Source organism: Syzygium oleosum, unplaced genomic scaffold (genome assembly GCF_021117445.2).
Source record: "Syzygium oleosum isolate NSW1041296 unplaced genomic scaffold, Sole_v2.1 Sole_v2.02, whole genome shotgun sequence".
NCBI classification, from domain to species: Eukaryota; Viridiplantae; Streptophyta; class Magnoliopsida; order Myrtales; family Myrtaceae; genus Syzygium; species Syzygium oleosum.
The window spans coordinates 4,602,121-4,615,198 of NW_026607486.1; the positions used below are offsets into that span (position 1 = coordinate 4,602,121).

Genomic DNA, 13,078 nt, shown 5'->3' on the forward strand with positions numbered 1-13,078 from the left:
TCTTGAGAAGTCACGTTACCCAATAGTCACCCTATAGACGGAGCCTAACCTAATATATGTGGCGGGAGCTATTGTGTATATTTGCGGGATTAATCGAGCTGAAGGTTAGAACATCCGTATTATCTGAAATAAATGCATATGTTATTGTCAGGTGAAGGGATAAAGATCACATACTCGATTTTCTTTTTGAAGAATAGAATAATGTATTTGCCTAGATCACCGCTTGCTGCTTCACATGGACAGTCCTGTGATGCATATGATGCAGATTACAGACACAATTATTCTGGCCGAGTGCACATGACCCATTTTTGGCATTTAGATGATGGATGAGTTGTTTATGTGTTTTTCCAGTTGGGATTAGGCTCGTAAAGGATTCTGGTTGTTTCCACCTTGAGACTTGAGAGCATCTCTTTTCTTCTCTTTTTTCTCTTAATTCTTGCAAGTTAAATCAAACTTTTTTAGCTCATCGATCAACAAGGATTATGCCCAGCCAGACATAAACTTTGCATTCGTGATCGACCGACGGGAATTGGAATTTCTTTGAGCAGTAAAAGATTGATTTTGATCCTTCTGGCCCCAAATAAGGAAGAGATGAAATTTTATCATGCACAAATCCAATTCTCCATCCCTTTCCAAAATGCCCTTTCATTGGAGGAAGTAGCATTTAACTTCGGCTTTTTTCTTTTATCGTTGCTACTTAATGCTTTTTCGTGAATGCCGACTCTGTTTTGCAATCAAGGAAACTTTGGAAGCACAATGATAGCCTTATCTGACAGATTCACTCCTAAACATTTAGACCTCTAGCCACACAATCTTGCCCATGCTTGCACGTAAAAGATGAAACATCCAGGAGAAAAGAAAGATTAAAAAGGTTCCAATCACGTATGCCATAAAAATACAGAAACGTCTTGGTAAGTTGTCAAGAAAAGGAACCGATAAAAAAACGTAAGACGACAGAACATAAGGTTGTTAAAGTAACGCAGAGTGATGAATCCAATAAAGTGCCAATTCAAGCATTCTAGCTCCACCATCAAGCTACCTAGTTTTTCCTACCTCCTTTCCCTCCGAGTATTCGCACCATAGTTTGCTCCTGCTTTCAAGGAATGAAAGAACATAATGCGAACAATGTTTCTAGCAGAGTACAGAGAGTATTCCCAAAAGCACATCACCACATGAACTAAAGACTTCAAGAGCAGATAAATGAAGCTCGCCCCAACAGAAAAGCACCAAGAAACATCATCCTGTTCAAAAGTCATCATCTTCCTCCTCGGCAATATGCTTGGCAAGCTCCTGCTCCTGCTGCTGCCTCTCGCGCCTCTTCTCTGCACTCTCCTTCTCCTTATGTGTGTTTGGTGGAAACCGCAAGGCCCTGACAGCTTCATTGTGCATGTTGAGACAAAATGCAATCCGAGAGTTAAATGCCATCTGAGGCTCATTTGTGGAGTAAATGTCTCCAGTCTCCTTTGATACCATGCACCGATTAGTGTGGTCCAAAGTGGCATCAATCGCTCCATCGCGGATGGCCTTGGACACAATGCTCTCTGCATCTGCCACAGGGTTTGCTGAATCCAGACGCAGCTTTTTGGCTACATCCTCAAGAGAGATTCGAGAATAAGAGATGCTAATATTGCGTAGACCAGTCCTGATGACATTATGCCTCAGTCGTACAATCAGATTGTGGGTTCGGTCTGTGTTAAAAGTTGCAGCAAACTTCTCTGCAACTGCCCTAAAGAGCTCCAGATCACCAATCCGAACAGCCTGAATAAGTGAGGAAGGAGGCTACTTTTAGTAATTGTTGTAAAAGAGAACGTAGTTAAAAAATTCATCGGGCAAACTGTATAAAAAGTTAGTTCAAACAGTTTTGACAGAAGTCTCTTTTGGGGAGTAAACAAGACAAAAATGACAATTTTCTGCCAAACTTCGTTACTTTCAGAAATTGGAACCTGAAAGACTGATACTATTCAATTGTTTCAAACTTCCAATAATGATAATAGACACTCATTCTGTCTAGTGACAAGTAGCTTACAGTAGCAAACTAAAAATTGAAAAAATTCAGTCCATTGATGGCAAGCACTCTCCATATATCATAACAACTGAAAACAGTTCTCATCATGTTCTTTCTATCATGCTTTCAAGAACAAATCCTAGAAAACAAGGAGAGCAAGAAACAGTGACATTATTGCGACTTGCTAATAGGCCATACTGCCCAGAGGTGGCATGTGGTTCTGAGCTAGCATACTCTTAGCTCTCTACTCAAATATTTCTGTATTTCACAACCAAGGAAAAAGACCGAAACATGCCATACGACTATATCAATAACATAAGTTCAGTCAAAAAAGCAGATGAATGTGATCATTGGTACGATTCCAGATATGCCAAACTCATACTTACATTGGTCAGTTCAAAGTACGGCCTCAAAGCCTTTTCCATCCCTTTCTGCATAAAGATAGTCCTCTCTGGTATTTCACCAAGCAACAAACGGACTAAAACAGACCACTTGTTACACTGGATTCGAAATCCTCGAGCTGAAATTGGCGCTTTCCGAGCAGCCTGTTGGAGAGCCTCTTTTGCATCGGTGTACTCCAACTGAATTGTACGTATTTTCCCAAGGTAAAAAAGATAGCGACAAAACTGCAGAAGGAAACAACTCTATCATAAACAATAGTCGCCACATGCATTTTTAGTCAACACCACTACCTAAAATAAGGACCAAAGTAAGTAGACAGTATGCAAAAACAAGAATAGATAGGTCACATAAGACGACCGGTAAAAACAGAATCAAAACGACTCCCTTGTTAAAAAATAGGCACCTAGACAGGATTCTCTGATCAAATGAATGGAAAGAAAAGTTCACGAAAAATCTCCATAAAACATGCAACAGACAGAGAAAGATAAATAAATTCTCATCATGGCTGGATATCTCTCTGTACCTGCTGGTTTGAATGCGCTTCAAACCTTGGTGCCTTAGAACGCAGCTTCTCTGCCTGATCGTAAAGATTGTAATGGAGATAGTTACGAAGTAATAGGTTGAGAAGAGTTTCCTGTACCATGACATAAATCATATGTAAGTCTCCACATCCCAAACATCGCATCCTTATTTACAAAGTCAGCGACAAACCTGCCCCAGCTCATCATGGCGCAATGTTGCAATTCGATGCAAAGCAAGAAGGTTCCTGAAAACATAAGACGCACCGGATAAATCTCATTAACATACCCACTCCTCGATATTTCCTGCTGTCGGTATCAGACAAACCCCTAGTCATCTGATAAAATCTATCATTGATCAAGATGCCCATCAGCCTATATATATGATGCCATAACAATGCATGCAAATAGAAAATACAGTCTGTATAGCTAATAAGAGAAGGCATATACTGCTTGTATCTCATGTGAACATAATTAATCTACTTTGAGTTTTGGTATAGTCAGATATCTACTTTTATTCATGCAAACTTCATGTAAATTAGACTTTCCCAAAATATAATGAATCTCCCAAAAAATCGAAATACCCGATTATTATGTCCAAGCAGGATGACGAGACAAGGATGCATAAAATATACACACACAGGTCAGTGCGGTGAGCACAGAAGTCCACCCAGAGAGGAGGGCAGGATTCCAGATAATTAAAAATATTGAGCTGACATACCCCCGAATTTCTGCAAGATCACCAGTAATCTCATAGCAGTACGAGTAGTAAAAGTACAATCTGGAAGCTAACACATCAATGGTTCTCCTGTTTAAATTCTTCAGCCGAACGATGCTAGCAGAGGAACAAGCTTTAGCCTGAAAGTATAAATGGTAAGGGACTTTTACAGGTACAAGGAAATGAGGCCAGTGAAGAAGCTATTGCTACCTCGTTGTAGCGTTTCTGATCAATTAGAAAAAGCAGCACAAGCAAGTAGCAGTAGATCTCAAGCTCAGGCAACACATGCTTCACAGGAGCCTGATTAGCCGATGACGCGGTATCGACTTCCATGTCATGTTCATCTTCCTACAAAACCAATATCAGGAGGAAACTTATTCTGTGTCACCTTTTCAAGACCTACTATACATACTACAACGCTGCTCCTTCGAAACAGGATTTCCACAATCTGACAACTAATTGATTTTGGAAAAACAAGTGAGTAATTAATCATGGGTTTCAAAAGACAGCTCAGTGCATTATTCTGTTGACAGCTCCCGCTACCAAAAGAAAAGCAGATCAACTGCTGAGGACATTCAAAGGTGCTCTCACAAAGAAAATACAACAACTTTCATATCAATACTATGGTACTTCCAATCTCAATCCTAAGGTACTTCAGTTTATCACACTCACAACTCACACAAACTAAATCGCTAGATTTAATTCGTGCAAACATTACTCAGAATAATAACATCAGAAGCGAAATCAACATTAGAACTTGTACAGCTTTTCAATTTATTGTCTATAACATTTTTCTTCAATCAAAATGGACTAGAGCCTCAACTTTCTCCGAATTAACATACTTCATTTTCTTGAAACAATCTCTAATCATCCAAATCAGCACTCTGATGGAATTAAGTAATGCTTTACGTCTTTCGACAGATTATGTGCAAGTGTTGTGTGAGATTTGCTTTAGGAGCAAAAACCCATTCACTCCCTCTTAAAATGCACAGACCAGGAATAAAGATCATCCTAAGACTCAATGTAAGCGCCTACTGTAAACTTCTATTTGTTGTTAAAGAAAAGGATAATTCTCTCAAGCACATAACAACTTAACCATTCACCGTCATCTGAGTACCATGTAATAATCAGAGTCTTCTGAAAGCTCTGGAAAATCGACTAGCCATTTTTTACCCTTGTGAACTACTTGATAAAGGATAACCAATTTTCTGCAACTTTTGCACAGATGTGTTTTTAATAACATCAACTGCTCCAGCTAAGAGATCCAGTGGACCTTATAAGTAATATCTGGTATCAGGACTACTTCTTACGTACTGCATTTGGTCAAAATAAGATCTATGAGTCACAGTAACAATTGACCGAAGCACCTTATAATGCAATTCCTGATAAACCTTCTTCTTTTGGTTTTGAATTCGTCGTTATCCTAGTCCAACTACCTCCGCAACACAGCAATCTTCGCTAAAGTAATGAGCATTATAGGTTAACCAAATGCAAGATTAAGAATCCAGAAACATCTTAGATTTTGAGCCAAATCATTCACCTTCTTCATGGCGCAAAAAAGACAACACTTTCCCATACCTAACCCGCCTACCTCATGGAACAGCAACCCGAGCAAATATTTCAAAATCAAACAAAACTCCAGAAAAGCTAAGCTTTAAGCTAAAGTGGCATGAGTTCAGGACAGTTCAATAAAACCGAGAATCCACCAAAATCGTACCTTGGGGAGATAGACAGACAACCGGGACCGTGCTTCAGAACCCGGCCCCAGGGCATAATCGAGGAACGCGGTGAGCACCGGCGCGGTCAGCTTCTTGCGGAAAGCGATCGTGAGGCGCACGGCGCGAGCGATTCGGCGGACCTCCTTGGCGTAGGAGCCAGTCTCGATCAGCGAAGCGATCTCCTTCAAATCTGTTCCCCCCGCAAGTTAAGGACACGAAGGAAAAAGCCCCTCCCAATCGAACACCAAACTAAAAAAGGGGGGACCTTACGCTGCAGGGTCGAGGGCACGGCCGAAGAGACGGAGTGCGACGGCGTCGGGTGGTCCTTCATTTCGACGTCCTGCGTCATCTCGGCGGAGCTCGCGACGGCCGCAAAGACAAATTCGATCCGCCCCTGAAAGAGGAAGAGAGAGGGGAGAGAAATCAATCGAGATCGATCGAATCGAAGAACAGACGAAGGCCTTCGCGCTTACGAATCTGGCGAGGGAGATGGGGGGAGAGCGGAAATCTAGGGTTCCAAGCTTCGGTTTTTGGCCTCTCGGGAGCAGCAATGTTATCAGTCTCGCTCGCACTTCCTTTCTTTCTCTGCAAGTCAGTTTTCTCCTCCCTTTTTTTCGTTCTTTTTGATAATTTAATATATATAAAAAATGGCTTGGCTTGGCTTGGGTCGGACGGAGCGGACCGAAAAATAAAAGAATAAATGGAGAGAATTTAAGGGTTAATGAGACTTGAATTTTTTTTTTCTGATTTCGTTTTGCTGGATTTGGAGGAAATTGTGCGAGAAAATGAAAGCGATCTTTGGTTTTTTGCTCCTCTGTTTTCCTCGTGCGGATTGAAGTTAATACTTGTTAATGTTGAATATCTACGGCCTTTCAAATTAGCTATGGAATAATTTAGAACTCTTTCGCAATTTTTTAAACCTAAAATGCGGTTTTTTTTTTAATTCGAAAAAAAGTATTGAATTACTTTTCCATCCATGTTCCGCGGCATTTTAGTACTGCTTCTGCCTTCAACGCTCGGATTAATTCTGTTAAGAAAAATTAAATTTAGAACTTTTGTGGTGTGTGCATTTAGGTGGGTGGGTTGTGACCGTCATGGGTGGCTATGGCTAAAGGTCACCACGGATCTAACGGTTCAATAAGCCTGCCTATGACATTTGAAGGACAAATGGCTAGCTTTTGTAAGCACGTTCTAAGGCAGGACCAACCCCAATGCTTCACCTATTTGGCTCGTGCCGGCCAAAAACATTCCGAGGTGTTTTTTCAAGTTATTAATGAGTCTAGACAATGGTGAGAAATTAGATTCAATCTTTTGGGCTCAATGCAACCTCAATTCACCTATTGCTCACCCTATCGTGGCAAAGGCGTGATTTTTAGCACAAGGATAATCTAATATATAATACTAAAAGCGACTTTTGCACGTTAAATGCATCACATGTTAATGAATGGAGTTTTTTGTCTTTTTCAAGTGAAAATTTAAGAGCTTTTCCAGAAAAAAAGTGAAAGTTTAGAGAAAATTGATAAAATGTAGTAAATTGACCAATAAGGATGAAGAGAAATTCTCAAATCTTTAACATAGTTATAGATATCACTAATAGTAAAATTAGCTCTACGAGACTTATATATAGTTCACGTAAGATTGACTCTCTTATGCATGATAGGTAATACGATACTTACAAGGAAATATACATTCACGTATCTATTGAACCATACGAAGAGGACATTTGACTTTATCACTTACGGTATAATACAAAGTAGAAAGTAAAATTACCTCAATGCCATCCATGTATAAAATAGAGTTAATATTACTTGGATAATAATTACTTAAAAAAAATAAATGATCGAACGATCGAGTAAAATTAAATAGAAATTGTTCCAGATAAATTCAATTCGAAAACTACATGTAACGCAACTGATCTCGTTGTATTTAATAATCTTCCAAATGATATATATTTTTTGAATGATATTTCTCTTACAATTTTATGATTATTGTCAGTTGTCACTAACATAAATCTGAGAATACTGTTTGCATATAAGCTGAATGTACAAGAGGAGAGAAGCAATCTTGATAAACATAAATTTTAAAAAATAAAAAAAGAGCTTCCTATCAAAACCAATGCGAAACGCGGGCGAATATACTGAAGATGCCACGAATTCCCCAAGCACTTTCCTCCAATGTCAATTAATTCAATTATGTTTCCCAATGTACGATTACATCCCCAAAAATTTTTATTCAGTTGCGGAGCTATTGAAACATTCAATTTCACTCAATAGCATAGTTGATTGGAACACATGGATTTCCTACATATAAAAATGAAGAAAATCCTGCACGTCAATTCCTCACCTATATTCAACCAAAGAAAATTTACTTACCTATAAAAGAAAATACTCACTTTCAATCGCAAAAGCAGTGCATGCTAATTTTCTGCACATTGTCACTCAAACACTTCAAACATGCACTACATCGAGTTTCATGAGCAAGGGCACATCGCCCAATGAACATGCCCTCTCATCAAGTTTCAAGAACACAAATTTCAGATTGAGTGCAGGCCCGACTGCTCTGTAATATGTCAGTTTCCACCAATGTGATCGAAACTTAAAATGACATCCAAGCATATCGAGCACTCCACCAAGTCATATTCCAATCCCAAAATATAGGGCCCCATTGAGCTCAAGTTGCCTATTCACTCTAGTAACTCACGCTTTGAAAAAATCAAATCAGAGTGCAGCTAACTTACTTGGCTTCTGCTCATTTCAAATTTGGAAAGGAAAACAGAAACAACCCCATGATCAGATTGTAAAAGATGACTCAACATTCACCACCCGCATTCCATGTGCTTCACAGGAAATTAAAGATACCAAAACATGCAGGTACGAAGGAAGAAGGAACTCCCAATGCTCCCAACACTTCCTTGTAACAAATTTTCTTCTTAAAAAAAGCAAGAATCAATTAAAAGAATGTGCCACTGATAAATAAAGATGGGAAAAAACAATAATGCTCACCATATAACCTAACACTTCGGCGGAAAAAAGGGGGTAAAAACAAAGGAAGCTTGGGTGAGTTCTAAGTTACGAGTGTGTCCGAAACAGTTACACAGCGACATCCTACATTTGTTGATGGGAAAAAAAAACCCTAGAAGATGATAAACATAGAGATAGAGTAGGCATCCACCCTTGCTCCTAACTTCCAAGAGAGACATCGAACACCTTTAGGCAGCTGCTTGGATTGGTCGATTTGATCTGAAGCCACGCCCCCTTCCACGAGTCCCCCTGCCACGACCACGACCTATCACAAAGCATAATGCAGGAGTGTCAAGACTCACATCCATAATAGACAGAATATAGATCTCCCACTTAACCTTAACTTGCGCGTGTTAAAAATTTCACAGGAGGCCTTGCAAAAGAAACAGCGTGACAATCAATTAAACAACCCAATGGAACCAGTAAACCCCAACAGAACTGAGTAACAGTGCATCTTTCTGCAGTCTTCATTTTTTCCAAATTTTGAGGACTGTGATGAGGAAAAAGGAATATATGGAAAGATATGTCTCAATATGAAACAATTTACACGAAACATATCATATTCCCAAAGTTATAAGTTTGAATCTTTTATAATTTAGAATATGCAAGATATCTAATGCCAACCAACTCCAGCAACCAAACAAAGTCACTAACAACCGCTTATCACAGTATGTTCCTAAGAAACACAATTTACAGTGCAATGAAACAAGTCTTCACACAATGTCAACTGATGAAGAGCACTTAAGGGAGCAAATAAATTAAAATTATACCGCGGCCTCGAGCAGGCTGCTCCTGATAATATCCGCCATCTTGCTGTATATCAGCCGGAGGTCCATTATATCCTCCTCTTCCACGTCCACGGAAACCACGGCCTCTTCCTCGACCCCTGCCTCTAGCATATCCTCGGTTGTGTTCCCAACCCCCATCATCATAATCAGCATTCATGAAACCATTACCTAAAAATGACAGCACAACTATTCACATCATAGATTTCCAACCACACAGAGTGAAAACACCTTCAAGAATACCAGATATTTAGGTAGATTTCAGTAAATAACGAGAAGAGATTGCTTCAAAAACTAGTCAAAATCTGCTAAGAGGTACACGATCACAGAAAAACTATATTTACCTCTACCCCTTGGCCTTCCTCTACCACTGATGACCCTTTCTCGACCATTTGGATAGCCCTCTGCAGTTGAGAAAAATAATTTTTAAATGATTGTAATGAGCAAAAAAGTATCGACAATCTACATCATTAAGTATCAAATAACCTCCTTCATTTTCAAATTCACCCAAGGCCTTCACTTGTTCTGCAGGTAATGGAGGCTGATACCTGAATTAAACAGCATCCGGGGGCTAATGAGATATGGCAGATACAGCAGATGAAAATTCCATTTCAAGGAGTAAATTCTCTGACTAAGCAAAGACCTTTCAAGAAATTGCTAACAGCATGCTTTTAATGAAATAAGTAGCCAAGACATATAGTGTAACACTAGAAGGGGAAAAGCTCCTTTCAGCTATATCCAAAGAGAACGAGAGCATCTTCATCATAAAGAAATTATGAGCTGAGGTTACTTCAAAGAGATTATCCATCGTATTCCAAAATGTCACAGTAACTTCTTTAGACACAATGACAATCCAATCCCTCGACGGAAAGGGAAAATTACATTCATGAAGCAGAACTCGCCGTCAAAGTGAAAATTAACTTTGTATACCAACTAAGTAACAATTATAATATCTTGAAATACGGAAACTCCGTAATCAAACAAATAAGTTCTATTAGAGCGCTGGGCTTAACCATTAATTCTCAAACATTCCTACACAGAGCGTTTGAACTATTTAATGCATCCTCAAACCTCAGATATCTCTCTCGCATGATATAACGAGATCAGGGGGGAAAAACAGAACAAGAAAACCCACAAAAGATGTTGATCAGATCACAGTCCTGTGCTTGCATTTCAGAAATTACCAATGCTCACATAGGCTTTAATAGAATGAACTTTACAAGAGTAGTAGCCTTAGTAAATATTGTACAAGAAAGTTCACAAAAAAGAACAAACCAATATGCACACTTATAGAGTTTCATTACTGACAGTAATGCGATAAAATCAATCAAAGCACAATGGATTCAGACTCACCCAACAGATGAAGTATCCAATTCGTTCTTTGACAGGGTTATTGTAATCATCGACACATGCCTTGTAGTCTCCAATCTACACAAACAACCAAGAACACCCATAGATAAAATGTGAACACGCAGGTCATAACCGGTGTAAAAACTAAAAAATACGACTCTCTCATTTTCAAATCGATAGTGATCTTACGGGAGGAGTCCTTCCTCGAGGGGTTCCCAGGTATCCGTTATATCTGTGGATCCAATAGTGGTTATTTGATGAAGACCCACAATTCTCCTCTGCACACAAATTGTCACAAGGAACAATCTTATCTCAATAATAGAATAAGAGAGGTACATTTAAGGGAACACCTAGCCAAACACATACCTTGATAAGCTCCACTATAGTAACAGTCTTGTTAATAGCTCTTCCCATTGCCTTAAAGACAATTTCATTTGAACCTTTCTCCTAGACAACACAATGCAAAAGATAAACCAATTGAAATAAAATATATCGCACGATGGCCTATAAAATGATAGTTTGAATTCGTATTACCAACAGTGACGTTAGAACATGAACTTAATGGTCACACAGAAAAATGATTTCAATGCCTGGCCATTACAAAAGGATGCCCATACGAAATCGCGCTAACATAACTACACAGATTTTTTCCTCAGCATAACTTACACAGATCTTCATAGACAGTGAAGAACGTTAAACTATCAGCGAAGCCTCCATCAACACATCGAAACACGACGTTAACAGCTAGCTTAGAAATATAATTCTTGTACTGATGCTTTTAACTAGAACAAAATGTTCCCCCTACTTCCTCCCTTGCGCTCGTACTTCATAAATAGTGCACAACAACATCTTTGGACATCCTAAACGTTATTGTCGCATGCAACTTCAGAAACTAACCTAATACATTATCAGAATACCCACATGCATCACATTCACCTAAGCGCATATTACCTAATCAGCGCACACGGAACATAATCTCACACAAGCACATTAAGCGCCAGCGCCAACACGTCAAAATGCCGCTAATACCGCAAATCTCGAAGCAGGAACCCCAAGAAATGGTTTCAAACAGGGAGAACCCATCACCTTCAAAGCTCACAAAAAAAAGAAGAAAAAAAGAGCAGGAAAAAAACCACAAGTTACCTGGAGCAGGCCCATGGCGTAGGTGATGTAGCTCCGCATCCTGCCCTGGCTGGTGATACGAATCTCATTCTCGTCAATCGGCGTGTCCGCCTTTGGTTTCTCCACTCTCTGGTAACGATCCATCTTTCTTCTGTCACCATCCCCCCCCCCCCCCCAAAAAAAAAAACACATCAAAAAAAAAAACACGAAAACGAGAACGAGAACGAAAACGAAAACGAAACCTCAATAAAACCAAACATCCCGAAATCGCAGCCGAGAAACCCTCGATCTGCGCACGAAACCGAGCTCGACGGAGCACCGCCGCCTCTCAAAAGCCGTCGGCCGCCGATTTCGAAGCCGCGACGGCCCCCCGGAAGAACATCGCGACGACGGCGACGACTACGACGGAGGAGGAGGAGGAGGAGGAAGAAGCTAGGGATCGAGACAGCAAATCGAGGGAGGCGCGACGGAGATCGAAGCCATACCTCTCGCACGGATAGAGGTTTGTTTTTGGTGCACGGATAGAGAGAGAGAGCCCTCTTCAACGGCTTGTTTCTTCTCTTTACGCCCTAAGCCGCTCGCGGAGGGAGTGCCCGAGCTTTATATAGGAGGCGACCGAAGTTACCTACACGTATGCACACGGGACTCGGCGATATCTGCCCTCGAAGAAAAATGCTATTTTTCCACCCACCCCACCCTCAAAAATCGCTTAAATCCGGGGATCGAAATGGCTATTTTTAATTTCGGGGGAGCTGAGTAAAATAGTTATCCTCGATCTCTTCGATTTTTGTGGAAAACAAAAATTTGTCATGCGCTGTTTATTTTCCATTTCCACAATTTGTGTTGAAGCATTATGAATTTCTCATGGGGTTTCTAATGTTTTTCTTCTTCTTCTTTTTTATTGATCTGATTTGAACACGAATGAGACGAATATTTTGGTATTTTATAATTTTCGCGGTATAAAAAAATCGAAAATAGTTTATCGACGAATTTCCTAGCCGATTTTTCTTAAGGTAGAAAATCGGAGACACGGTTCGTTCTCTCTTCTTTTCGTAATTTAATTGAATCGGTGGGTCGACTTTCAAAAGAGTAAATTGAGTTTGTCTTTTCGATGCGAATAAATTAGGTTACCATTTTTTAGATTAGAGTTTGTGCTCGCTTTGAACAAGTTATTGAAAGAGTTGTAGATGGGGATGCAACGGAGAAATGCGACTATGATAACTCGTTTCAAACTTGAAACATCGAAGGTGTAGTAGTGTAAGATCGAAAGGCGACAAATAATAATAGTGGATAAGGCTCCGTATAGTTTGCGTAGCTTAAAACTATTTATCAATAACTATTTCTGTCTAAATATTTTCGTTGACAAAAAAAATATTTTTCGTTCATTTATCTTTATAAGAAATATAAGCATCATTTTAAAGAAAATATTTTCTTAATCAT

At 39.6% G+C, this 13,078-nt stretch overlaps 2 protein-coding genes across 3 annotated transcripts; both read right to left on the bottom strand.

The window, feature by feature from the left end:
• Positions 1-861: 861 nt before the first annotated feature.
• Positions 862-5,834, bottom strand: LOC115666114 (probable 26S proteasome non-ATPase regulatory subunit 3). The gene is made up of 9 exons (XM_056308612.1): positions 5,817-5,834; positions 5,632-5,755; positions 5,361-5,551; positions 3,854-3,991; positions 3,647-3,783; positions 3,119-3,173; positions 2,931-3,041; positions 2,392-2,631; positions 862-1,758 (listed from the first exon to the last, which is right to left on the bottom strand). The coding sequence occupies exons 2-9, from the start codon at positions 5,708-5,710 to the stop codon at positions 1,246-1,248; spliced, it is 1,464 nt and encodes a 487-aa protein (XP_056164587.1). The 5' UTR covers positions 5,711-5,755; positions 5,817-5,834; the 3' UTR covers positions 862-1,245.
• A 2,476-nt stretch (positions 5,835-8,310) lies between these two features.
• On the bottom strand, positions 8,311-12,269 carry LOC115666951 (uncharacterized). 2 transcript variants are annotated; one of them, XM_030588597.2, is made up of 9 exons: positions 12,124-12,269; positions 11,660-11,789; positions 10,883-10,963; positions 10,706-10,794; positions 10,520-10,594; positions 9,653-9,714; positions 9,511-9,570; positions 9,152-9,337; positions 8,311-8,646 (listed from the first exon to the last, which is right to left on the bottom strand). In XM_030588597.2, the coding sequence occupies exons 2-9, from the start codon at positions 11,780-11,782 to the stop codon at positions 8,570-8,572; spliced, it is 753 nt and encodes a 250-aa protein (XP_030444457.1). In that variant the 5' UTR covers positions 11,783-11,789; positions 12,124-12,269; the 3' UTR covers positions 8,311-8,569. The 2 variants fall into 2 exon arrangements, with proteins under 2 accessions (XP_030444457.1, XP_030444462.1); XM_030588602.2 differs by having other exon boundaries at positions 11,660-11,785; positions 12,124-12,143.
• Between the last annotated feature and the right edge of the window lie 809 nt (positions 12,270-13,078).

Excerpts from the sequence above, each read along its gene's own strand:
- LOC115666114 (XM_056308612.1), bottom strand. The coding sequence starts at position 5,710 with ATGACGCAGGACGTCGAAATGAAGGACCACCCGACGCCGTCGCACTCC. Across the intron at positions 3,784-3,853 it reads ATCAGAAACGCTACAACGAG|GCTAAAGCTTGTTCCTCTGC; the intron begins GTAGCAATAGCT and ends TTATACTTTCAG. Across the intron at positions 2,632-2,930 it reads AAGCGCATTCAAACCAGCAG|TTTTGTCGCTATCTTTTTTA; the intron begins GTACAGAGAGAT and ends TTCCTTCTGCAG.
- LOC115666951 (XM_030588597.2), bottom strand. The coding sequence starts at position 11,782 with ATGGATCGTTACCAGAGAGTGGAGAAACCAAAGGCGGACACGCCGATT. Across the intron at positions 10,795-10,882 it reads CTATAGTGGAGCTTATCAAG|AGGAGAATTGTGGGTCTTCA; the intron begins GTATGTGTTTGG and ends ATTTGTGTGCAG. Across the intron at positions 9,715-10,519 it reads TTGGATACTTCATCTGTTGG|GTATCAGCCTCCATTACCTG; the intron begins GTGAGTCTGAAT and ends TGTTTAATTCAG.